General features: G+C 39.6%; 1 protein-coding gene across 5 annotated transcripts in view; it reads left to right on the top strand.

Annotated features, from left to right (window-relative positions):
* The window catches only part of IKZF1 (IKAROS family zinc finger 1), a 79,711-nt gene that overhangs the window by 46,125 nt on the left and 8,894 nt on the right, over positions 1–24,692 (top strand). For 2 of the 5 annotated variants that reach the window (XM_090049673.1, XM_090049675.1), the window contains exons 4-7: positions 10,391–10,651; positions 17,515–17,682; positions 19,854–19,979; positions 24,487–24,621. In XM_090049673.1, the coding sequence (XP_089905799.1) occupies positions 10,391–10,651; positions 17,515–17,682; positions 19,854–19,979; positions 24,487–24,621 (690 nt within the window). The remainder of the gene's footprint in view (positions 1–10,390; positions 10,652–17,514; positions 17,683–19,853; positions 19,980–24,486; positions 24,622–24,692) is intronic. The other 3 variants (XM_090049674.1, XM_090049677.1, XM_090049676.1) reach the window with 3 other exon arrangements.

Genomic DNA, 24,692 nt, shown 5'->3' with positions numbered 1-24,692 from the left:
TGATGTAGGATCCCAGTGGCAACATGTTGGCTGTGATACCTATAGAGGAAGGAATTATTTTGTGAAGAGACTTGCTGAAGGGCTCACTTTATTCTTGAGATTCAAACAATGGATCTGGGAATTTAACAAAACCATTTTTGCCCCATCCCAAAGATCTACATTATGGTTTCTCTTCATCAGAGCAGTTGAGTGTAAGGTATTTGTTAACAGTTATCAAAAATGCTGGGACTGGCTCCAGAATCCAAGAAGAAAAAATATTTTAAAAGTCAGGTAAATACAGCTAACAAGGAAACAGAGTCTGGTATGTCTAATATGTAACCTACCTCAAACTTATTTTCCCAACTGAATCAATCATGGTAGAAAGGAAAATAAAAATGATCACTTCCACAATTTGAGGGCTGCAACAGTATGAAAAGCCAAGTTCTCAGTTCAGTGATCTGACTATAAAAACCTCAGATTCCCAAGATTCTTTGCAGCTTTGTGTGAGCACAAAATGTCTCATGTCTTGCCTTGTGAGTAGGCCAGGGGTTGGAAATGTCACAAAACCTAGCTTCTGAAGTGCTGAGGTGGCAAGATCCTTGAGCCTTTTATCTCAAGACCAGAACAGATGGACAACACAGAGGAATGATGCAACTTGTATGGGCACACCCACAAACCTGGATGAAGTTGGTAGACCTAATTTTAGACTTGGCAAACTTTAAGAAAGCCAGGGAATCATCGACAATCTTTTAACATGAACAGTGAATTATGGCTAAAGAATGTTTGGACATTGTGCTGATATTTTGCCTACCTAGAAGAAAAAGGAGGAGGCTACCTAGTAGTGAGGTGATATTACTTTAAACATGCATGTTTCTATTTAAACAGGTCACTTGGATTTAAAGGCCAGACACTCCAGTGGTATAATTCTATGATATTTTACTGAAGTCATTAAAGACACACCAATGGTCATCATGTTTTAGTATTCAAAATGTTTACATCCTTTTCCACAGTAGCTGAATCAGTGCTTTCAATAATTAGTATAGCTCTTTTCACCTAATGCATATTAGTCTTATAAATTCTTCACATATGAAGCATACAGAGTGGGCTACCTGACTCTGTATGGAGCTGAATTTTCTCCACAAACTACCATGCCTTTTTATTCCTGAATCCAACATGTCGCCTTATACTGCTGGATGCCTATATTATCAATACTTGTTTAGGGTCTCTCCATCATTCTCTATTCTCATAAATGAACAATGAGCTTTTCCAAGTACAGTCACAATGCTGTGTTTAGAAACAAACCTGGAAGGGTTGTCTTTGGGACCCACTGTTAATTTCCTGCCTCAGAAACACCACTCCTCTTCTCAAAACACTGGCGTTCTATACAGATCTAGCAGTTCTTTTACTGCAGGGCTAAGGCTGTCTTTGGTAGTGTTGAAGTGATGTAGCCATGATAGTCTAACATTTATGCAAGTGGCAAGGATTTTTGTGGGTGCAGTCATTTATTGGATCAGCTGCATGGTTGGGGTAAAGTTATATAAGTTTTTGAGTACCACAGCACCCTTCCTCAGGTCTTCTTAAGGCTGTCTTCGTGACTCAAGATCTTGTAAATAGAACTTTCTCTCTGCCACTATGCACAGCACTCTGAAACTGGAGAGTAGAGGGCAGCCACAGCAAGGCTGGATTTTTGTTATTGTAGCTGAGTATAGATTAACACTGATAAGCTTCACCAAAGTGAACTTTGAAGAAGGAACAGAGATAGTGGATGCCTTAACAGTGTTAGATTGTGATATGTCTGAAGTTCTGCTTCTTTTGGAAAACTGTTTGTGTGTGTACAGACAGTAACAGCGAAGAAGTTCCAAAAGCAGCTTCATAGATTTCAGAATTGACATAAATGCATACATGCAGGTACAGTCCTATCAACTTTGAGTGTTTTTAAATCTAACAATGATTTTATCTTACTCATATGCAGTTTGCCTTGGGTTTTTGTTTACATTGCTTCCAAAAGCCTTTTAGCCACTTCCGTATCCTGTAATATTCATGCAAAATAAAGACTACTGGAAACCAGCAAGGAGCAATAAACCTGTAAAGTGGTGAAATTCAGCCAGGGGCTTCAGGGATCTGAAAGCCTTTACTGCCTGATTGGGGTAACAGCTTATTAATGAAAAGGCTGCAGCAGATTCCTCAACCTCCCCTTGTGACCCAGCCAAAAAAGATCGTAGTGTGCACGTAGAGGAAGCATGGGTTACATGTAGAAGTGGAACTGGAGACACCAGTATAATGTGTCTTTGACTGATAAAGCTGTTCTCCCTCCTTCTGAACATATTTTTAATGGTGCTAGTCAGCTAGTTCATGGAGAGGAGCCAAAGAACCAGCTGGATTCAAATGCCCTTCTTGTTCTGGGGTTGTTCTTATCCATAATCCAATAAGCTAATGAGGTGTGAGACCCATCAGCTAGATCAGATTTGTTAAATTGGTTATAAGGTCCCTTGATAAATACAGATTCCCTGGGACTTAGCTTTCAGAATGGGAACAGAATTGTAAGGAGATGGCTCCCAGTCTTACAACCTTCTACCCCTTACACATTCACACACATATGTGCACACACGTAAGTTATGTATTGCCAGATCACTGACATCAGTGGGGGCCAACCTTTCAGGAGCCACACATTATGCCAGCATCCTCCCTGCATACCACTCAAATCCCTTTCTTTTACCAATCTGCTGCTCTGCTTTCTGCTCCCTGCCCTATTTTCCACTGTTCTGCCTGTCCCTTCCCCAGTCTGCTGCATGCCATACACACAAGCTGCCTGTCCCAGAGGTTGTCCACCCTGGCCTATATAACAGAAAACAACTCTTCTGTCTTTGATGTGGTAGGGACTTTATGGGTAACTAATTAAAGTTCCGTGAGGAATTGGGACCCCTTTTTCTGAACATACAGAGGAGCTTTGCAAATGTCCATTCACTTGCATTCTCTACACTAGTGCAGACTGTCTGCATGATTTTCATACATAAGTGCAGTTGCATCTGCTTAGCTGTGTCACTGACTGAAAACCTGTACAGACAAGGCCTCAGTAAAAACACTCTGTTGACTTGCAGGTCAGTTACAATACCACAAGGACATGCTAATCTGTTTGCATGGTACAATCAACAAACAGCCAAGTGCTTTGTTTATTGAAGGAGACTGTAAAAGCATGAGCTGTTTCATCCACATGTTTCTTCTGGGAACTAGTTCAGGTTTTGTGTTTTCTGTGGAAGGAAACAGCAGCCACCGATTACCAGATGGGTGTAGCTCATCATGCTGGTTGTCCCATGGGAGATAGCTTATCTGAAGGAGCCTGTGTTTATGGAATGAAATATTTGTGATTGAAAGCCAGAACTGGGGTGCAGAAAAAAATTGAATCCTCAAGTGGATTGACTGGGACTTTTGGAGGAGAAGGATGGGTAGAATTTACTTCAGAAAGATTGCTCAGGGATTATTATTATCCCACATGCTTAATTTACTGCCATCCCTTCCATCCATCAAGACATTCATGGAGTTCTTCTTTTCCTCCTTCTCCTTCTTTCTCCCTTTTTCCTTTAAAATCCAGCAGAGAATTTGCACCCCTTTACTTTTCATCTAGAGTTACTTCTTTGATGTCACCAGTTTTGAGTAGCACTGCAATACTCATGAGCAAACATTGTAAAGGAATGTCTGACTGTTGTAAGTTTCTCCACTAGTTTTGAGCCCAAGTTTTAAATAACTGTCTAGGTCATCCCACAGTTCACCCATGCACTGCATTTTGGTTCTTTTTATTTGATGTAGTTTTTGAAGACAGGGGTATATTAGAACTTATTCCAGTCGGGAAGCAGGCAGTTAACTGTCTGTTGTTTGCATGGTTATAGTGTTCTTTAAGTTAAAACCCGGCAGTATTTTAAAGCTATGATTAAAACATCAATTAATGGCAGAAAAAGATGTCTGACTTCCTTTAGAATAAAAAATGAACTGTTGAAACACAAGTCACATGCACTCAAATTAATGCAAATTAACCTATGAAGGGGCCTCTTTTTTTTGTTACTGACTTTTGGGTATCAGAGGTGTTTCATCCAAAAGTGAAGCAAGAGCTATGATTTTCAAAAAAGGTTACACCCCAAACTTTTCAAAGTATTTACTTGCCACAGGATGTAGATTGGCACATACTGGAATGAATAACAGTTCTGAAACTTGTGAGGTGCCTTAGTCTCATTTTGAAATCACCAGGAAGAAGGTACCTAACCTGCCAGAGTGTTTTTGGAAAGATCCTGCATCTTTAAGTGCTTAAACGCCGTTGACAACCAGGCTCTAGGGGCCTGATAAAGATTGGTTATGTAGGCTTGTAGGTAAGACCTAGGCCAAATTTAGATTGGGGAGGAGAGTGGGGCAGGATCCAGAAAGGGAACCTGTGCTGGGAGGTGTCTAATCTTTGCATGAGACCTCTGAGAAGTATCGTCTGCTAGCTATACTCTGAGTATGCCAAACTCACCACAGAAGCCATGAATACAGCCAAACCAGTGGTCATGATGATGCTTTCATATGCCATCTATCCAAGACCCTAGTGATCGCAGCAGTCATTCAGAAACTGGGGGAAGGGAGGCAGCTGGTTATGAGCCTTCCACCCAAACCCACATCACCCACTGTCCCAGGCGAGTGCTCTAACCACCAGACAATAGAGTTTAGAGTGCACCCTTTGTCAAAGGATAAAGCAAATTGCTACCCCTTCTCCCGCTGAAATACCAAATACCCTTTCCAAGGAACCAGAGTTAAGTTGGTTTCCCTAACCCTTGCTATACCAGCACAACATTTTCCATTTGGAACCTTAGTCTGGATTTCACTCCCCAAACTCTTCTGGGAAAAACAAAAACTGTGAACAGTACTCCTCACAGCACATGTCCAAAGAGCTACAAATCTGATCCCCTTCCATTAGCTGACCCCCTCTGCCATCCCTTCAGAGCTTCTGTGCTGCAGTTATGCATATTGTCCCCATGTACTGAGCAGCAGGCTAGGCTTCCATCTTCTGCATCTGGGTAGTATTTCCTGAATACTGCAGCAACTTCATGGTGCTTTAAAAATAAAAGTCTAATAGAAGTAATCATGGAAACACTCAAAGTTCAGTTTATTTTGCTGTCCTTATATTTCTAGTTTCCAAGGTGCTTCAGATCATGCAATTGACAACATACTGGGAAGATATAGTGGGGTGGGGAGATATAGGATCTGACAGATGGTCAGGTGCAGCTTTTAACACCTGGGGAACCATAGGAGGCACCAGGGCACTGTGAGAGAAACACATTGGTGGATGGTTCTAATAATACAGTCACTATTATCTTTTATAATGTGCAAGTTCTTCTTTCCCTTTGCTTCCCTCCTAGTTCTCTTCCAGTGTATGTCAAAGCAGTCTTGGAAGGGTGGGTATCTCAGTTATGTTGCTGGGATGTGTACATTCATCATGGTAAAAGCCGCCTCTGATTTAAGCTCCTGGGTGTTTGTATAGAACCTAATTCACAAGCATGTGACCTGGTTTTACGTTGAGGTAATTCAGTTAGTTGCAGTGGAGTTACACCAGTTTGAAAATAAAGTAGCAGTAGTGAATCCGGCCGTTGATTAATAGGAGCTTAAAAGGTCATCACTGAGCAAATTTGAGAAAATTAATTAAAGACTAATGTCTTGACTGTGTTAGAAGAGCTAGGTCTTCATAATAAGTGTTTGCATGTGTGTGTGATAGTGGGGGGGTGTTATATAGGTTGTCTACATAGAGATAATACTGGGCAATTGTCCTTTTTATTCCTGAAAACCCATAAAGTACCAGATATTTATTGTTGCATCAGTAAATCTGAAATAGTCACGTCATCTGAACATGGGAAATAGATTAATTTTACCACTACAGCAGGGATGGAGAGTATACAGGTCTCATTTTACAGCAGAAATTGGAATAAGTATCAAGGGGCATGCCTACATGTGCACTTTAATGCGTATTAGACTAACGAGCAGTAAAGCATCAGCATCTACACATGTGCCACAATTAGTGCACAGTAGATTAAATTACTCTGGTGTATGATAGTCCCGTCAGACACAGGTACTATCCTATGCGGCAGTGAATTACTGCGCTTAAACATGCATGTAGACGGTGATGTCAGGATTAGTTTACTGTAGTTCAAATTGAGGCAGAGTATATTTGGTCAGATTAATTGCTCATGTAGATGTGTCCAGTATTCCATATTTTTCCCAAGTACATATGCTCATTCCAACTAAAAATCTCCAGATAAAGTTTTAATATCTTTAATAGGTATTACTTATACCATGCTATTAGTAAATCGAGTGTTATTTTTAAACCAGTGGGTTTTTTTTCTTCCTCTCACACCCCCTTTTCTACCCATGCTGTTCCACTCTCTCAACACATCTAGTTTCCTCTTGTGGACACTTATACTCTTTACCAGTATCTCAGTAATCAAAGTGCAGTTCTACTCTGAAAGGTAAATTGGTCAAAGTATGCTCAGTTTACCCAAAGATAAATGTTTTGCTAACAACCAGATCAGTAAAATCATCCTGAGGTCTTAGAGTCAAAGTGGGGTTTTTCCTTTTCTCATGTCACAAAAGTTTTGAAAGTTAAACAAGTCCCTCAGTGATGCTAATGTGGTACCACGTAATAAATGCCATTGTGTGGATGTGGCTTATTACATGCTAAATCTTATCCACAGTGGAGGTTTTAACTACTCATGCAGCTAAGCTAATGAACCTGAACCACTGCAAAAGCCTTTACTTTCAGTAACACAACTTATTCCAAGTGACACTATTGGACCATGGATTTACACTAGTGCAGACTGTCTGCATGATTTTCATACGTAAGTACAGTTGCATCTGCTTAGCTGTGTCACTGACTGATAACCTGCACAGACAAGGCCTCAGTCAAAATATTGTGTTTATGGAACACACGTAATTGAATCCAGCTCCCTTTCTGTCTATTCCTCAAGGCTGGCAGAAGTGGGGGGGAAACAACAACTCAGTTTTTGTCACTGATGTCAGTAGAAGCAAAATACTTACAAAGTGCAGTTCTGTGAAATGGCGTGTTGACAAAAGGCAGCCTTCTACTGCATGGTAGGGGCCTAAGGGAATTAGATGCCTAATTCTGCCTGATTTTAATCTCAACTCTCGCTTGGCATTTTCAGTGAAAGCTTCTTTTGATTTCATTGGGAGTTTTGCCTCAAACTTTTAGGATGCAGATTAAAAAATGTTGGGGGTTTACCAAACATGGTAGAATTTCCGCAGCTCTTGAGAAAAGCCACTTTTCCAATAAAAATTGTACATATAAGTATTCTCTTTCTAATTATCCTTCTTTTGTTCTTGTTTTGTTCTGTTTAATTTCTGTGCTATACCTGTGGTTATAGTTCTGTCAGTCTTTTTGGAAACAATGTTTTTTATAGTAAGAATGCCCTCTTATTTGACTTTACTGCTAGAAATACCACGACCCAGCATCCTCTTTGCCTTCTTTATTGCAGCTGCATATGGGGCTGAAGGCTATAGGGACTTTCATGCAATAATACCTAAATCTTTTTCCCGTAAGTATACAGTTCACTGTCTGTTGACTGCAGAGCATGTCCATCCTTAAATTTTTTTTGTCACTTCACTTATCGGTAATTCATCCTTGTCTGTCTGTATTACATAAGGACTTAGCTGTTTAATACAGTCTGTTTTTCACATACTTTTTTCTGTTTGTTTGGTAGCCATGAATGTTTTAAAAGTTTCTGTTGGCAAATTTCCTTATAGACAATGTTTTGTAACTCTTGAATAGGTGTCATTTGTTTAAACAAAAGCAGTTACTTTTTTACAAGGAAGAAAAAGCCTGGTGCCTGGTTGAAAACAATCATGGAACAGACAGTACATTATTATTGTTTATGAGGTGAACAGTATTGATGTCTGTAGCAGAATTGACCGAGTGCACATTGCAAATGTGCAGTCCTTCCTGACTGCCACTGAATTCAGAAGAAACTAGTAATCACTTCTGATTAGCCAGTCACATAAGTTTATGCAAATATTTGTTTCATAAATCACTGACAGGTGACTGTTAATTTTTCCTAGACCTCTGAGTTGCTCTCTAGAGTAGAAGTTTAAAAACAAACACTGATAGTCATCACTCACCTATTTTGAGATTAGTTTATATACCTAGAAAAAATACAATAGTTAAAAAATGTATACAAAAATGCTAGAATGAGAATATGGATTTACAAAAGACTTTCAACAAACCAGCCCTATAATCTAAACGTCATCATCCTCAGAGCCTGTATCCAGGGCAGTATATTATTTGATCCAGATATTGTTAAGGAAATTGTTCAATCCCATTGAAACCAGTTTCCTTCAGTGAGGTTGCTGAGGACAACAGTATTCAGCATGTTGCAAACTGATTTCTTGTGTAGATGCACATCATGACCTACGTTTGGGGCAAATACTGCCCTCTTTCTGTATTTCATTATCATTTCTGTCTCCTGAAATTATTTAAAAGAAAAAAATGAAATTATGACTTTTTACATGAAATCATTCTTCTATAAAGTAAAGATCTTGACCCTGGATTAGGAGACACTGGGCATGTCTACACAAGACACTAACTGAGCAGTAGCCTAATAATACTTTGCAGTAGTGTGTCAGAGCACAAACAGTGCTAATATACTACTGGGCAGTATTATTAGGCTACTGCACAGTAGCATCAGTAAAAAGGCATGTGCTGGTGCTACTGCACATTAATTTAGTATTTACTTATACAGATACTAAATTTAATGTGCAGTAACTATGGCGCATTAATGAACATGTAGATGTGCCTTGTGGGTATGTGCAGACATTACACATAGATTGACCTAACTCAGTTTAGGTCTAAATGACAAACTAATCATACATTTGGGGAGTTTAGATTGGGCAAAAAACAGCCTGCCCATTCTAACACAGCTCACCTAAGGAGGCGCAGTATGTAGACAGGGCTAACCCATATCCAATCTAACCAAGTGTATGTACACGTTTGGAGTGCATCCCCAGGGCTTGGAAAGCCAAGCACTTGCCCCAGCCTCTGGGCTGCACTTTTCCTACCAACCCTGACCACAATATTTTTAACTATCTGGCCCCCACATCCTCAGACAGACAACTCCGCCCGTCTCCCCTCCTGTCCGCACCCACAGACTCACCTTCTAGCCCCACCCTGATTTTGCTTGCCCCTCCCCCAACCCTGGCTTAAATTGCATTCCCAGGGCACAAGTGGGGGGCCGACCTATGATCACACAGTTTAAAGCAAGGTGCATAAACGTGCACATGCCTACTAATTATATGTTCAAAAAGTTGTTTTTTTCCTTATTTCCTTGTAAAGGGAACAGGATTGATATATGGAATTGTAATGGAATAAAATTCTTCCAAGGACTGTTTCACATGTTTTATGTGTTCACATAAGATACCACCTTCAGCAGCTTTCACAGGCAGTATTTATACCTGTAGCTTAGTCATTTGTAGAAAAATAATAATTCAAAACTTCTTTTTTTCACCTGTTTTTCTGGCATAAATATATGGTTTCATATTAATTAAAAAAAAGGGAAAAAAATGAAAGCTGTTTTGGATGTAATTCTGTTAAGGGATTATAATGCAAGTGATTCTCACATACTTAGGTTGCAGGGTGATGAAATTACTATGTCGTAAGCATGGGACCACTCATTTCTGGCCCCTGTAGAAACTATATTGAATACTATAGAAATCCCACTCCTTCATCCTGACATGTCACCTTTTCACCATTTACCCCTGGTTCTAGAAACAGTCTTCTGTTACCAGTCATGCTGTCCCCGGAGCTTGATTCCTACTCATGTATTTCAGTCACCAGTCCTGATGGCCTTAGCTTGCTTCTTTACCGGAGTCCTAGTTCTCTTGCTTAACACTTCTTTGCCATCTCCTTCCATAGTGACAAAAATTATCATCTTCCTTCCTCACAACAAGGGAAGTCTTGGTAAGGCTATCATGGCAGAGTGGAAATATTGTATCCATTCCCTTTCATGGGTACTGGTTTCCATTCTTCAATGCCTAACAAATCCAAAAGATATGGATTCAGTATAATGTCATTCTAGGTAATATCTGCTTTGACAATCCAGATGTTACAATGACATAAATCTGAAAGGGGTCTTGAACGGATGTTTTAAATGCATTCAGGTGCCTAACGCCCCATCAAGTCTTGTCTTACTCGTGTACCCACAGCCCACAGTTCCATATGCCATCACTCTTACTGTGTTGCCCATGTAAACATTGCCATACCTGCAGCTTCTGTTGTTTAGGTATATTATACATTTTGTTTAGAAGTTATCTCCTTTGATTTGATTGTTTTTGCCACTGTGTTTGTTTTGTAACAAAACTGAGGGGCCTCCTGTATTGTTTTTTTCAGCCAGTAATATTAAAATAGAGACTCAGAGTGATGAAGAGAATGGGCGTGCCTGTGAATTGAATGGGGAAGAATGTGCGGAGGATTTACGAATGCTTGATGCCTCTGGAGAGAAAATGAATGGCTCACACAATGGCCCAGGCAGCAAAGCTATGTCAGGAGTTGGAGGCATTCGACTTCCTAACGGAAAGCTAAAATGTGATATCTGTGGGATAATTTGCATCGGTCCCAATGTGCTCATGGTTCACAAACGAAGTCACACTGGTAAGGCCTGGCACAGTTTTTACTTTAGCAGCCAAGAAATGGCCACATGTATAGGAAATGATTTATTTTCTTTGAGTGTCATGTGCATGTTCCCATCTATACAGCAATGCAACATCCTTAGACGTGTGAAACTGTGCTGTTGAATCATCCAGTTTGAACTGGAGTGAAAAGCAAGATTCCTTTTAAAATTGATCAGCTCCACCTTATAAAGCTAAAAACTGAAAAGGAGTCCATGGATTAAATAAGAATTCATCTTATAACCAATATGAGACATATATAAAAGTACTACTTGCTCCTTCCTGCCATTAACAGTGGTAGATAGTCCTAATTATAGACATGGACTCCAAGGGTGATGCTTAAACTAGCTTAAGTTGCTGGAATTTTTTTTTAATTTTGACAAAAAATAGACAACAATCTTCTAAATATGTTTGCAAAAAATATCCACCATTTGTTTTACCAGCTCTAAATTTATCACATTTCTGATATTTTCAACAATGCAACAGTTTCATGTCGTAGACACAAATAAAATGTATTAAAAATAAGAATATTAAAAAGACATTCAGATCATGAAGTCAGAAAGAAAACAGAGTTGATTCTATAGGAAATACTTTCTAAAATAAAAGCTAGGCAGAATTGTCATCCATAAATGCAACTGTGGAGAAGTTTCATAGGGACTGCAAAGAGGTATGTTGAGGATGGTATGTTCTACAAATGGTAATTTTTCATTATAACATCATTGAAGTTCTTCTGCCAGGGTTATGTAATTCTCAACAGCCTCAAAGAGTGTTAAGAAGTAAAGATTCTGACACTAAGCAATTAGCTGGTTATGATCCTTCATTTGACTGCATGTGGTTGCACCTTGAACTCAGTGGGGCTCAGTCAGGTGCAGCATCAGAACTTACATGAGCAAAGAATTCAGCTCTAGAGATTCCTGTCACCATGAGAATGATAATTGCTGCTTCTTAACAAAACAGGGATGTTAAAATTGTGTATAAATACAAGGAGGCAAAGGAATTACTTATGGTAAGAATGATGTAACCAAAATATTAAAGCCTGAGTTTAATAAGTATGACTAGAGATACTAGGTAACTAATGGAACAGTTTGCCAAGGACTCTATTGAAGTAACTTCCCGAGAGACATTCAGGGGCAGGCTAAATGAAATGCTTATGGGTTTAATGCAGGAAATAGTGAAGCCATTAATTGGGGAGGTGGCTGGAAATGGCACAGGAGAGCCTTTCCAAATTGAGCTTCTATCATTTCAAAGGCACTTGACCAAGATAAAGGTGGGGTCACCATCCTGCAGCTTAATCCTGATTAGCAGCAATCCAAAGTGATCTTGTTGATGGTTAAAAGTAGTGCAGTGCTTGCCTTTTCAAATACTTCAGTGAAATAGCGTATTGCAAACACTGTTCAGTGAAATTAAACACAACGTACTCTGCCGTCAGGGCACAGCAGATGTTACCTATCTTTCATTGGAAAAGCAACGAATATTCTTGGAAGCATGAGGTTGCACTGTACTTCATAGATATAGGGAAGCATGGTTTTTTTTTCTGTTTAATTAAGTGTTTAAGTGTGATTCTTTAAGAGTTAATAAAATATCCATCAGGAAAATGACCTGCATATTGAGGTCTTTTAACAGGCAATTTGGCCCAGTGTATTATGATATAAAGACAGCGATGCAGTATTAATTGAAACAGTTGCTACTGATTGTGGTATTTGGAAACAGAAGGACAGTCTGTTATTTAACAAGCAGTTATTTTTCTTAAAGTGTGGTCTGAAAGTAGAATTGGGTTTTGCTTGGGATTTTTTTTCCTTTCAGTTATTTCTTTGGTCATCTTAAAACTTCTGTTTGTAAGATAAAGCTAATTGAATTATAAAGTTAATTTATTTGGTTAAGAGCTGATCCAATGAAAGTGTACGTGCATGTGTGTGGGTGTGTGTGGGTGGTGGAGATACAGTTCAAAACCAGAAAGCTAAAAGTCCATGGAAAAACAGGTTCTCAGTTGTGTGAAATTCCCTCTGTGCTGAAGGAGGCCTAGTCACATGGAAATCCCACTTAACCCTTCCAAATAGAGCATGAATGAGATTTACACAGGTCTTGTACAGTCCCACTGTAATGTTCTGGGGTGATTGCAGCAGAATGGCAGGCAAGTGTCTAATCACTTAATAGGGTGGAGGGGTCAAACTGTGTATGGATGTGATATACAGGGAAGAGTGATGGGGGCCCCTTTTTCTCCCAAGTGTTCTTATGTCACTAACAAAGATATTTTGGCTCCTAGTTGAGCGGGAGTGGAAATGGGGGGTACTGCTTATGGCCAGGATGAGTAACCCAAGTGAGGGCCTGGTTTGGCTAAGATGAGGGTGTGAACATGACTCTCCTTGACCCCAATTATACCAGACAGTGCCTGGAGACTTGTGGTACATACCTGCATGTTATTTCTTTCTAACAGACTACCTGTAATTACTCCCTAGTACTAGGACCCTTGAAAACAAGACTGCCTTTACTCTACCACAGACTGCCATGTTATGCCTTGACATGACATTTACATGGTTGAAAAGTGCACATATAACGTGACCAAACTAGGTCAGCCACTTTGTGCTCACCTTCGCAGAGGTGTTAGTGAATCCAGAGCTTGAAAGGGAAACAGACCATTATGTGCCAGCCCCCTGCAAGCTCCCAGCTGAGTGTCACTCCTCAGCACACCCCTGCTGGGGAGTAGGAGGAGGAGCCGAAGCAGAGAACAAAGTATATGACATAGGAGGCAATGTGGAAAATACTATACAAGTTTTCACTCAGGTGAAGCCACCATTTTTCTTTTTAATGAAAGAATGTTCTGAGAATGAATTCTTTTAATCCTCCTTTGGGAGGTAACACTGTGGTTTTCTGTAGAGCCTGATCTTGGACTCCTTTTGTAAGTCTTCTGTTGAAGTCAGTAGGAATCCTGCTTGCCCAGGGACAGGTGTCAATGCTCAGGTTCAGAAGCCTGTGAGTCTAAATTGAAGGGCTGTCTTAGGGATACAGCAGTCACCCTTTTCCCTTTGACTTGTGCTGTGAGAATTAAAGTAGAAATGGGATACACTGTTAGAGACATTTAACTGACTCTGCTGAAGCCCATTTCAATGCGTGCCTGATGAAGGATTAAGCCTTGCAAATGAATTACTTGCCTGCTAATTCATGTAAAACCTGTGTATGCACTGAAGTTCTCTTAAATAAATATTTGATAAATGAATAAAACTCTGGCACACTAAAATGCCAAAATATAATGGCTGCCTGGCCTGATAAAAGGTATAATTACGTTTAATGAATACACCTGCCAAGTGCAGATATGCAGAGGAGCACCTGATATTTTCTACCCAGCCCCATCTGTTCTAAGCAGCTCTAAAACACCAGCCGTTCACTAGTATTTTTGCCTGCCTCTCCTTATTGAAGAAGAGAACTCCATTTATAAATATCTTCTCCCCAGTCTCTTAGTTGATTGCTGGTATTCAGTCTAACTCTGAGGTTAAACGTTAGGAGAAGGAACATTTGAAAGGGAAAAGTCATAGTTGCTGATTTTGATACATCAGACATCTTCTGTATAGATTCACGCTTACCTGGCTTAGCTGTGTTTTTTATCTGTGCTATCTGTGCTCCACTGGGACCCAGCCCTAGCCCCTTTGATTCTGCTGTGTGGTCACCTGGTCCTCAGAGATAGATTGGTACCTGTTGCCTGCTGTAATCAGGAGGAGTTAGGCACCTAAATGCTTTTGAGAATCTGGACTTCCATATCTCTCTAGTTAGGCATCAGACACTTGGAGCCATCATCAAATCTGTTGCCCACTGCTACAGTGTAGTTCCAGAGTTTACTGTGACTTTCCCTGCAGGGTAACACAGTGCATTAATGCACTGGATAGTCTCCTGTCAGAACCTAGATTTAAAATCTTTGCTAAGGTCCCAAAAGGTAGAGGCCCTTTCTGTCAAAAGAATCCTCATTTTTTCCAACTCATGAAAACAACACATGTCCTGTTCTTGAAAAAAGTCAAGCACCTGCAATGCTTCTGAAAGCCAAATGTGTTCCACCCCCTCAGGATCATTTCCATGCCACACAATTTGGAGATAGACCTTTAGAGAGGGCCGTTGTTGCAGGTCAGAATTGCACCTGACTGGGCCTGTTTGGGGAAGGTGAATTAGCACTTATGTACATGATAGCTGGTTTATTCCAGTGGAGAGAGGATAAAACTAAGCATGTATGAGAGTGTGAGAGGTGCATATGTGTGTGCAGTAAGAAATACTTTACTGAAGGGGGACGAAAAGGTTGCAAATAAGATGCTGAACCTTTCTCACACAGGAAGACTGTGAAAGCCTATACAAGGCCTGTGCTACAGAGTCCTCTCTTTCTGGATCTCTGCATGGGGTGAAAGCTACCCAGAAAGAGTACTGCTCGGAAAGGCAGGAAATCAGATAGCAACCGTTAGACCAGATTACTGAAGTAAAAAAAGACTGATTTTACTTTGGGAACTGGGGGAACTACCGTGTTGTTTCTTCTTGGTAGGGAGATGATTAGCCTTGGCCCACGATATATCCGGATACATTCCAGATGTGACCGGTTTCCTTAGGAAAGCAGTTTGGTCTGTTAGGTGCCATATAAAGCACATGTCCAGCAATGATAGAATGAACAACCTAAGGCTTTGAATAAGATAGGCGTTCACCGCTGGTGTATTTTCAGCAGTCATCATATAGTGAGTCAGGTATTGGTTCCCCAATATTTCATCCCATGTTGAGCTTTGTAGCATTATACAACACGCAACAGTCTCATTTCAAATAGTCCATCTGTCTGCCTTTTCCGCCCAACCTAAAGTTTCACCCTGTAATTATGAGAACTGTAGGCTGGAGATACATTTCATTCTTACTCTGCATATATACCCCTGCATACTTTTATCCTGATTTGATCCTCTGAGTAAACCTAATTAAAATGCTGCTTGGTAAAAAATAACCATTTCCTCTGTATTTGTGACCATCAGTGAGAACTGCCTTCTCAGTCATTGGTTCATTCCACCTCCAAAAATATCTCATATATTAACTGTCACCAAAATTGGGAAAATATAGCTAAACCAAAAACATACTCCCAAAGAACAGCTCAGTTGTTTGCAACTTCTTCAGTAAACGGCTTCTTCTCAAGAGGTCATACTGTAAAACCCAGTTGGGTTCTCTTCTCATTCTCATATGAAGCTATCTACCACTTTAAAGTGGATGAGGATTTTAGCTCTCAAAGTTTTAAGTGAATACAGGAGCTCATTTCCTTGAAGTTAAAATAGGTTCTTGACCTATTTGAGGATGTTTGGTCAGTCAAGTTATCTTTCTACACAATATCCTAACATTAGCACCTCTTTATCATGTTAGTGGTGGCTCTGATTACAGTTGTCCATCACATGTGATCATGCTACTGCTTTATCTGCTTGGTTCTCAGCTTTCTAACCACATTACTCAATAGTGAGAATGGTTATAGCTTAATTTTGATATTGACACATAGATACATACCCAAGCTAGTTATTCCTAAGTATGTCCTAAAAGACATCCATGTGGTTGGAAAGCAAATTGTATAGCTTGTGTAATATTTGTAAACAAGTGCAGTTCTTTTGCACTGGATAATATTTTTCTTTTCTTCTTCTTTTTTTTTTTTTTTTACAAAAAATAAAACTAATGCTAAAATCTTGGATAACATATCCTAATTTTAACTTAGATGTTTAAGAGAAACAGAAATCAGTAAATGAGTTTCAAAGACTGGTTTGACTTAAGAGTTAGGGACTATTTCCTATGGCAAATAGAATGCTGGAAAGTGGGGCATGATGTACAGGATTTTTTTTCCTATGTAAATTGGTGCACCCATTTAGTACAACTCAAAATGCAGCATTTACCCGAAATGCAAAAATCAAGTACCTTAAACCAAAAGAGCATATCAACTTCAAAGGGCAATAAGGAGGGAAGAAAATACAAAACAAAGCCTTATTTAAAACTTTATCTTGGCAATCTGACTTACTCACTTGATAATATGTAGCAATTTAGACAAATAATGGCTGGGTTCCTTAAAGGGTTTTTTTCCCCCTCTCTGAGGTGGAGAAAAGCAGTGCCCATTAATACAACTCCTACGTTCATATCCTGCCTAGAGAAGGGTCAGGACTTTTGTATGGAAGGTACAGGGTTTCCTTTGCACTGTCTTAACTTATTTTATTTCTCTCTCTCTTTCTCTCTCTTTCTTTCTCTCTCTCTCTTTCTGTCTCTTTCCTGATTTGGCTGGTTAGGGACAGACAGGTAATGGAGAAGAAATTGAAAGGGAAAATACAGGGAAAATGTAAATGAAAAGAAGTTATTATAACTGTTATAATGAAGTGCCTTTCATTTAAATATAAGAATGTAACGCTGAAATGAACTTGTGATCCTGAAATGCATTTTTAATGAGTTTCCTTTTTATTTTGCTGCTTCAGTGGCATATTTTAAAGACCCTTTGAAAAAAGCCACATTAAAAACCCCACCAAATGCCACAACATGCAAAATTGGATATTGGTTTATTCCAAAACTGCTGATCAGGAAGAGTGGCTCTTCAACACAAAATGTTGCAGTCACTTTATTTAAATGAGTTTGAATTTGCATTGTGATGTGCCATTCTGATTTAGGGGAAAAAAATTAGATTTTCAGATCAAATTGACCCAGCCAGTGAAGCGTTAAGAAACTGGCAGGTTTAGTCTGAAAGCCTCATGTTATATCAAACCTGCAGCCGGTGGAAGTCAGAGCACTAGTGGGAAAACAACTTTCTCACTGAAATCTTTCTCTTGTTACTATGTAAGATTTTTTGTTCTCACAAATTTCTCCTTCTCCTCCACTCAGGGGAACGCCCTTTCCAGTGCAGTCAGTGTGGAGCCTCCTTTACTCAGAAAGGCAACCTCCTCCGTCACATAAAACTTCACTCAGGTGAAAAGCCCTTCAAATGCCACTTGTGTAACTATGCTTGCCGTCGCAGGGATGCCCTCACCGGTCACCTGAGGACTCACTCGGGTAAGTTACCACACTGGAGCACTTCAGCAGTTCGCAGGCAAAGTATCTTTTGTTCTGGGCTGAGTCCTGAATTGTGAATGTGCTCACTGCCATCCAGTCTTCTTCATTCAGGATGCAGGTCCTCTTATGTTGAACCTGTGACTTTAACAAGAAATGATTGGCTGCCATGTTTTAGCTGTGTGAGAGTTACTAAACTGCTTACTCTGGTGACCCCCCAAAAAGCGTTTTTTTCCCTCCTCTTAGCATCAAGTTGGTTGGAAGGTCCCATGTTAGGGTCCCCTTTCATGGGATGATTTGCATGAGTTCAGGTTGCTTGCATTAATTATGGATTTCAGGATATGAGTGGAATTACAGAGCCAGTATAAGGCCCGTGACTTAGTAACACTTAGGCTTGGTTCTGGTTCTCTGTATATAGGCTGAACTTACATATAGCGCACAACATAGAATGTAGGCTGCAAGAGGCACTTTTGTGGGACAAGGAGGCCGCTTCTTTTTAAATATAAGAACTCTTGTAGACAAGTGCAGCTCCATCTATCAGGAGTAATATAAAGATTTATTTTCTAAAATACTCTGACTTTCCAGTGGAAAACAGTCTTCCCAGTGCCTAAAAAAGACCAAAGGATCTTGCTCATTTTGAGAAGCAAATCCAGACCCCTGCTCCCAAACCTAAAAGCAAACAGCAACTGTGCTACCTAGGGCCACAGTCTCGTCTGAGTTTAGGAATTAAGCTGGAATACGCTCTGTCATTATTTAAGAGAGAGCCTTCACTGCAGGACATAGTTTTAGGAATATACCCTTGAAAGTTAACTCGGGGCTAATAACTTTCTACAGTGGTAGGGGCAATAGAAATGCTGTTGTTATACAAGGTATGAGATGGAGAAGGTTCTGACAAACCATGTGTAGCTTCTGATGAAAACTGTCAATATACTCTTTTTAACTGTAAGGCTGCAAATGTGGGACCAGAAATTAAACACTAACAGTCTTTACTGTGGGGTTTCGAGTGCTTTTTCTATCTGGTCAAACTTTTACATCACCCATTCTCATGATACTTCAATGCTTCCATAAGCAGGAAATACAAAGGAAAGTAAATCTAAAAGGATTTAGTATTATCCAAACTGTGCTGAACTTCAGTTTAGAGTTAGCTCATGTTTAGGTAAAGGATTGAGTCAGTTCCCATTGCAGCAGAACCAGTTCACCTCTGTCTAGTGGCAGGGTATCCACACTTCAAAGAATATCCCTTGTTGGCTTTCCTCATTGGCAGTCTCTGCAGAGGTAAATAATTCAAGGATTTAGGCCCAGAACTGTAGTGATGCTTTGGTACCCAGTGATAAGCTGCCTAAGTATGTCTGAGGCTCTGGGCTGTAGTGATAGGGTTCCCTTCTTGGTCCCCCACATTGTAGCTGAGGCACATTATCCAAGCATGGAGAGGGGGCAGGCTTGCATACCTCAACTTCTTTTTGCACTTGCTCTTTGAACAGACAGACTTAATTACTGAAAACTACCAAACTGGTAACTCCTGACTGCTAAGGATTCTAGAGGATAAGGCGCAAGGGTCTGAAATTCCAGAAATAAGGATCCCAGCATTTCAAGAAGGGTTTCAACCTTGAAAACTCAGGATTTTAACATTATTTGTCCTGGAGTTTTGCAATTATTTTTATATCTAATAAGCAGTTAAAAAGGAAGAAGCAAAATATTTAGATAAATGTTACCAAATTTGCTACTGTGCTTTAATCTATATGGTGCCTCTGTGATTCTCTGGTTGAGCCAGTGCTTGCTAGCAGTCACTGCTGTAAAAGAATCTGTTGGATACCGCATTTAACATTAGATATTTGAAGCAATTTCAAAGCAGAACAGAAAATCAACTGGGATCATCAACAACACAAAACATGGTTTGGTAAATGAGCTTCTGCTTCTGGAGATTTAAGGCCACCTTCATCTTCCAGTGTAAATCAGGGTAGATGCATCAAAATCACTTTAACCAGTTGATGATTTGACCTGTTAACTGTAAAAAGCTTGTAACTGGATTTTCATTGTTTCTTTTAGATTCCCTAAATGCCCTACTTTTTCTGTTGGTCACAGGTGGTCATAACCCTGGCTGATTTCCTGTTATTGTCATTCTTATACTATTAATAATTTAATTTTGCTTACTTTCTACATTTTGTTCTCTGCAGTGGGAAAACCTCACAAGTGTGGATATTGTGGCCGGAGCTATAAACAACGCAGCTCTTTAGAAGAGCATAAAGAACGTTGCCACAACTACTTGCAAACCATGAGTCTCTCAGGCAGCCTGTATCCTGGTAAGTGTACAAAGCAGAAAGGCTAATCTTGGAACCAGTCATGATTGATCAGTGATTAGCTGCAAATGTAATTCTCCACAGAGCTGTCCTGGAACTATAGCACCTTAAGATGAAGATTTGTGGAGCCACTGATCAGATGTTTGGAGATAAAATATCTATTGCACTTGGAGTGATTACTGTATTCATTGACTAGTTGGCATTCTTTGCTTCTTTACAGTCATGTGTAAAAAGCTATTTTGGGGTTGTATGTAGAGACACACAGACAGATTCTGTTCCACTTTTTAGGCAAGTAAGTGGACTTAGACACCAAAGTGCAGTTCTATTTTACCTGATTGAGTCTCTAAAAATCTATTAATACAAAAGGTATGTGAGTCTTCCTCCTTCTCGCTGATCTTTTTTGCATGTGACTCAGTCTTAAGGGTAAGAAGATGGTGTGTTACAAACGTAGCTGCATTTACGGATTTGCAGGGACTTGAGCAGGGTGGAGTAGAACCTGGCCTATTTCCTTTAAAATCTAAGTAAACTGCTTTGCGATTTCAGAACTCTTACACTCACCATGATAATGCTTGAGGCAAGGGTTGGTAATAAGTTGGTTTTCTGAGCTTTTTCATTTCTCAACCCAATAAGATAAACAAGGAATAAAAGATCCTTATATCTGCCCTACATCGTAGGAGTCAGTATACCCAAGACAGCCTCTGTGGAAAAGGGACCATCAGCAAGCAACTATCAACCTAAATCAAGTGAGGCAGGTATGCCTCATGCCTGTCAGAGACCCAGTTTTGGGGTGGGTTTTTGCATGAGGACCATTTCACTCTGACATCCCACCCCCAGTTTTATAGCCCTAATTCATTCTCCTTGGGAATAATGTGCCAGAGATTGATTAGGATCTGCGAATAGTTTAATATAAAAATACCAACAAGATGTAGGGAGCTGATCACAAGGGAAAATTATACAGGATAAATTTATATTCAGTGATCTAGGTGCAAAACATGGGCTCAAGCATATGTCAGAATTTAAGGTTAGAGTCTGCCTGGTAAAGCACATTTCTTGTACACCTCTTTTGATCTCGTCAGTATAAATTATTCAGTTTGTCAGATGACAAAAACGGAAGGTTCTCTCCTTCCTATTTGCAATGATGCCTCATTTAATATTGGATATCCAGACAGAACTTGAATATGTTTTTACATGTTATCAGATAATGTTAAGTATATGCACATAATGATAACACTGAGATTTTTCTGACAGACAGCATGTTAGAGCGGCGCCCCTTCTAATTTTGTTGAGGGGCTGGAGAATGTATAAATAGAAAAGCTGCAGCTAATATACTCACTCAATATTTATTCCATAAAGTGATGATAGGATTTAGAAACAAATATTCTGTCTGGGATTAAAATTTTCAGTGCCTGGCATAAAGGTTTGAAATGTCTGCATGCAAAATAGGAAAATCTGTATGAGCTTTTCAGCTCCTGGCTGAAAATAAAATGTTAGTAAAGAAAAATATGCAGATGAAACTGAGGTCAGTAACCAGAGACTTTCATATGAAATAACTATCAAGTTCTGGGAATTGCACTATGTTGATAGTAAACTGTGACAAAAAAGACTTAGGTGTTCACACCAGTTTAGGGTTGTACAACTTAGTACTCAATATTTGAATCAGTTGAAATTTGGCATATTTATGAGTGGCTTATAAGAAGCATTTCTCTCTTGCATGTACAATGAGAAATATCATACAGATTCCCATTACCTCTAACAGGCCTTTGATTTTAGAAACCTGGGGTAAAACGGAGGGAGTAGCATTTTTTAACCACTGTATCTTGCTGCGTTTTTTAAATAAAATTATATTATTTCTCATTTCATAAAATATTTTTTTCATCCTTTTAAAAATAAAACTCTAGTGAAAGCAATCCTGGTATTTTAAAGTATCAACCATGCTTCCTGCCTCATCACAATCAGTGTTTCTCTGACTATAAATGCCATTTTGCAATATTTAAGTTATTTTCCTTATTTCCTTAAAGAGGAGAATGTGCAATGAAGCAGATCAGAATGAGTCAAGGTCCTTGTGGTATTTTAAAATGTCTTAAAATGTTTATTATACTTAGAAAAGTAACTAAGACTTATATGCAAGAACTACTGTTCATATAGCTTTTGTGTGTGTATTATGGAGCTATTACAATGGTAATAAAATCCACTGATTTTTTTATATTCATAGAAAAGTTAGCGGTGGAAAGCCCTATTAGGTCATCCAGTCCATCTTTCTGTTAGAGCAGAATTATGTTCTGTGGCATGTATGTGTTTTTAGCATTTTGCCCAACCTAATTGAAAAAACCTGAACAGTTAGGTTTCAGCTACTTTCTTAAGGAACCTGACAGATTTCATTGAGAAACATTCTTCCCAGAGAAGAGATAGGAGAAGATGAACAAGAGCTTATATGTTTTCCATCATTTTATTTTGTCTTTTTAAACAAAGAAGAAGCTGTAGGAGATGGATGAATCTCTGAGTCCACTGAAGTCAGTGGCAAAACTCACATAGTCTTCATTACGGCCACAATTCCCTCCCCAGTGCCTGGTACTGTTCCCATAGACATCAGTGGGAGCTTCATGCAACCTTTCCCAGCAGTATATAAAATAACAAGAATTTATAGATTGAACTTCACTGTTGTAGTTTATTATGTTATGAAAAGTAGTTGGGGAAAATACGGCAACGTGCGGCAAAAACAAAACCTGGCCAAGTCAACACTATTTAGATACATACTAATATTGAAGCAAGTTAGGAAAAGTTCCACAAACCCCCCCCCAAAAAATCCCCAGACAAAATATTTTCATCCATGTTTTTCCTTAGAGACTATAGGTTTGTAACCAAAATTCTTGGGGGTACAGTTGCAAAATGGAACATATTCTATAATCTACACTTTTCATTTTGGGTTGATAACTTTTCTTGACAAATTAATGATGTTGAAATAGTGACCTACCTTTATTTGACATTTAATCCCATGGAGACTATGATTGCTTGTTGCTTTGGGCCATTATCCCAAAGAGATGCAGATTTAGCATTGTGGAATTGCACTGTTTTTCCATAAACTACTTATGAAAAACACGTGTATGCATTAGCTAGTAAAAGACTTGGGGACTTGCCTGCATAACGGGTGTGACACAGCACCAACACCTACACTGCCTGTCTGGTCACTTCTGCTGCTGTTCCCAACCTTTAAAATCTTTGATGGTCTAGGGTCCAGTTGTCATGATTCTCCTGGAGCACTGGTTAAGATCTGCTGGAATGCTCCCAGTACTGGGTTCTAGGACCATGGGACCTTTATCAGCTACCTCAGCTGCTCTTTGTAGACATTTGTCACAAAAAATCTGGCTGTAGTGCATCCCCATTGCAGATGCCCAGTATAGTTACTTCTACTGCAGTGAGATGCCTAGTTACAGCAGCCAGAAGTGCCATGGACATTTTTATATATAAGTGAACACATCCATTAGGAAAAACATGTTCATCAGCCTACATAGAGTATAAAATGCAGACCAAGGTTTGGAAGCCAAGTAGCTAAATCAAAGCCTCATCACCTGTTCTTTTCACTTGGTCATCTGATACCAGTCACAATTTTATGCAACAGACAAAACCCCACAAAGACCCAGGAAATTATCATGCAATACAATACATGCTAATGCCCAGGATACTCTCAGAGAACCATTGTCATACCCCTTCATTTTCATACCTCCTTCAACTTCCGCACTGTAAATAACCATAACACTTTTCCTAATGCCTCAGAACTAAGATTCTCTTTGCTGAGCTTCCTTTCTCAGCCCCCTACATATTTAGCAGCAGCAGGAAGTCAGTAAACAGGCTGAGTGCAGGAGGTCAGTGCTCCACCATAAATATGTTTAGCCACTAGCTTAGCTAAAATTGGATTTTAATGACTAAAACTGCATCAAGGAAATAGGGTAATAGAGAACTGCCAGAGCAGTTGTTTTTGGTGTAAATTATAAATATGTTCTACTTTACCCAAGTGACAGCCATGCCCTTGTTTCTGTGGAAGCAATGGTAATAGAAGTGTGTGTTTCCATTACTAAAAAGAGCTGAGGACAGGCCAAGGGGTGGAGTGCTTGCCGTCTAATATGGTATTAAAGATCTTAGGGTTTGTTCTTCCTTGCACTGTACCACAGTCCATCCCTTGCACCATTGTAAAACAAACCAGCACCATTGCATTATATATTCACTTTGCAATGGTGCACTACATGAAACAAGGGGCAGAGAAACGGAGAATCAGACTTCAGCAGTGTCAGTTATACTTCACAAGCTTATCTCTACAAAGGGAATGAGTGTAGTGATATAAATTAGTCAGCATGAGGGGCTGTGATATAAGGAGTGAAAATCAGCCCATCTCTGTCATTGTGAACTCCTACTTTTCTATAGTCAGATGCTACTGGAAGTGTGACTAAAATCATACCAACTGATGTTCCATATAAAACAGAGCAAGCGTACTTAATCTGATGTTATTTGATTTCAGTCATAAAAGAGGAAACTCACCAGAACGAAATGCCTGAAGACTTGTGCAAGATAGGGCCAGAGCGATCCCTCGTGCTGGATAGACTAGCAAGTAACGTCGCCAAACGTAAGAGCTCTATGCCTCAGAAATTTGTTGGTAAGAGTTAAACGTTTGCTGTCTCCTAAAAAAAAGCCTGATAGGGTTTTCCATCTTGCTTTATGATTTGC

This window comes from Crocodylus siamensis, chromosome 5, assembly GCF_052110815.1.
Source record: "Crocodylus siamensis isolate JL-2025a chromosome 5, ASM5211081v1, whole genome shotgun sequence".
Taxonomy (NCBI): domain Eukaryota; kingdom Metazoa; phylum Chordata; order Crocodylia; family Crocodylidae; genus Crocodylus; species Crocodylus siamensis.
This window is presented reverse-complemented; position numbering and strand designations above follow the sequence as displayed.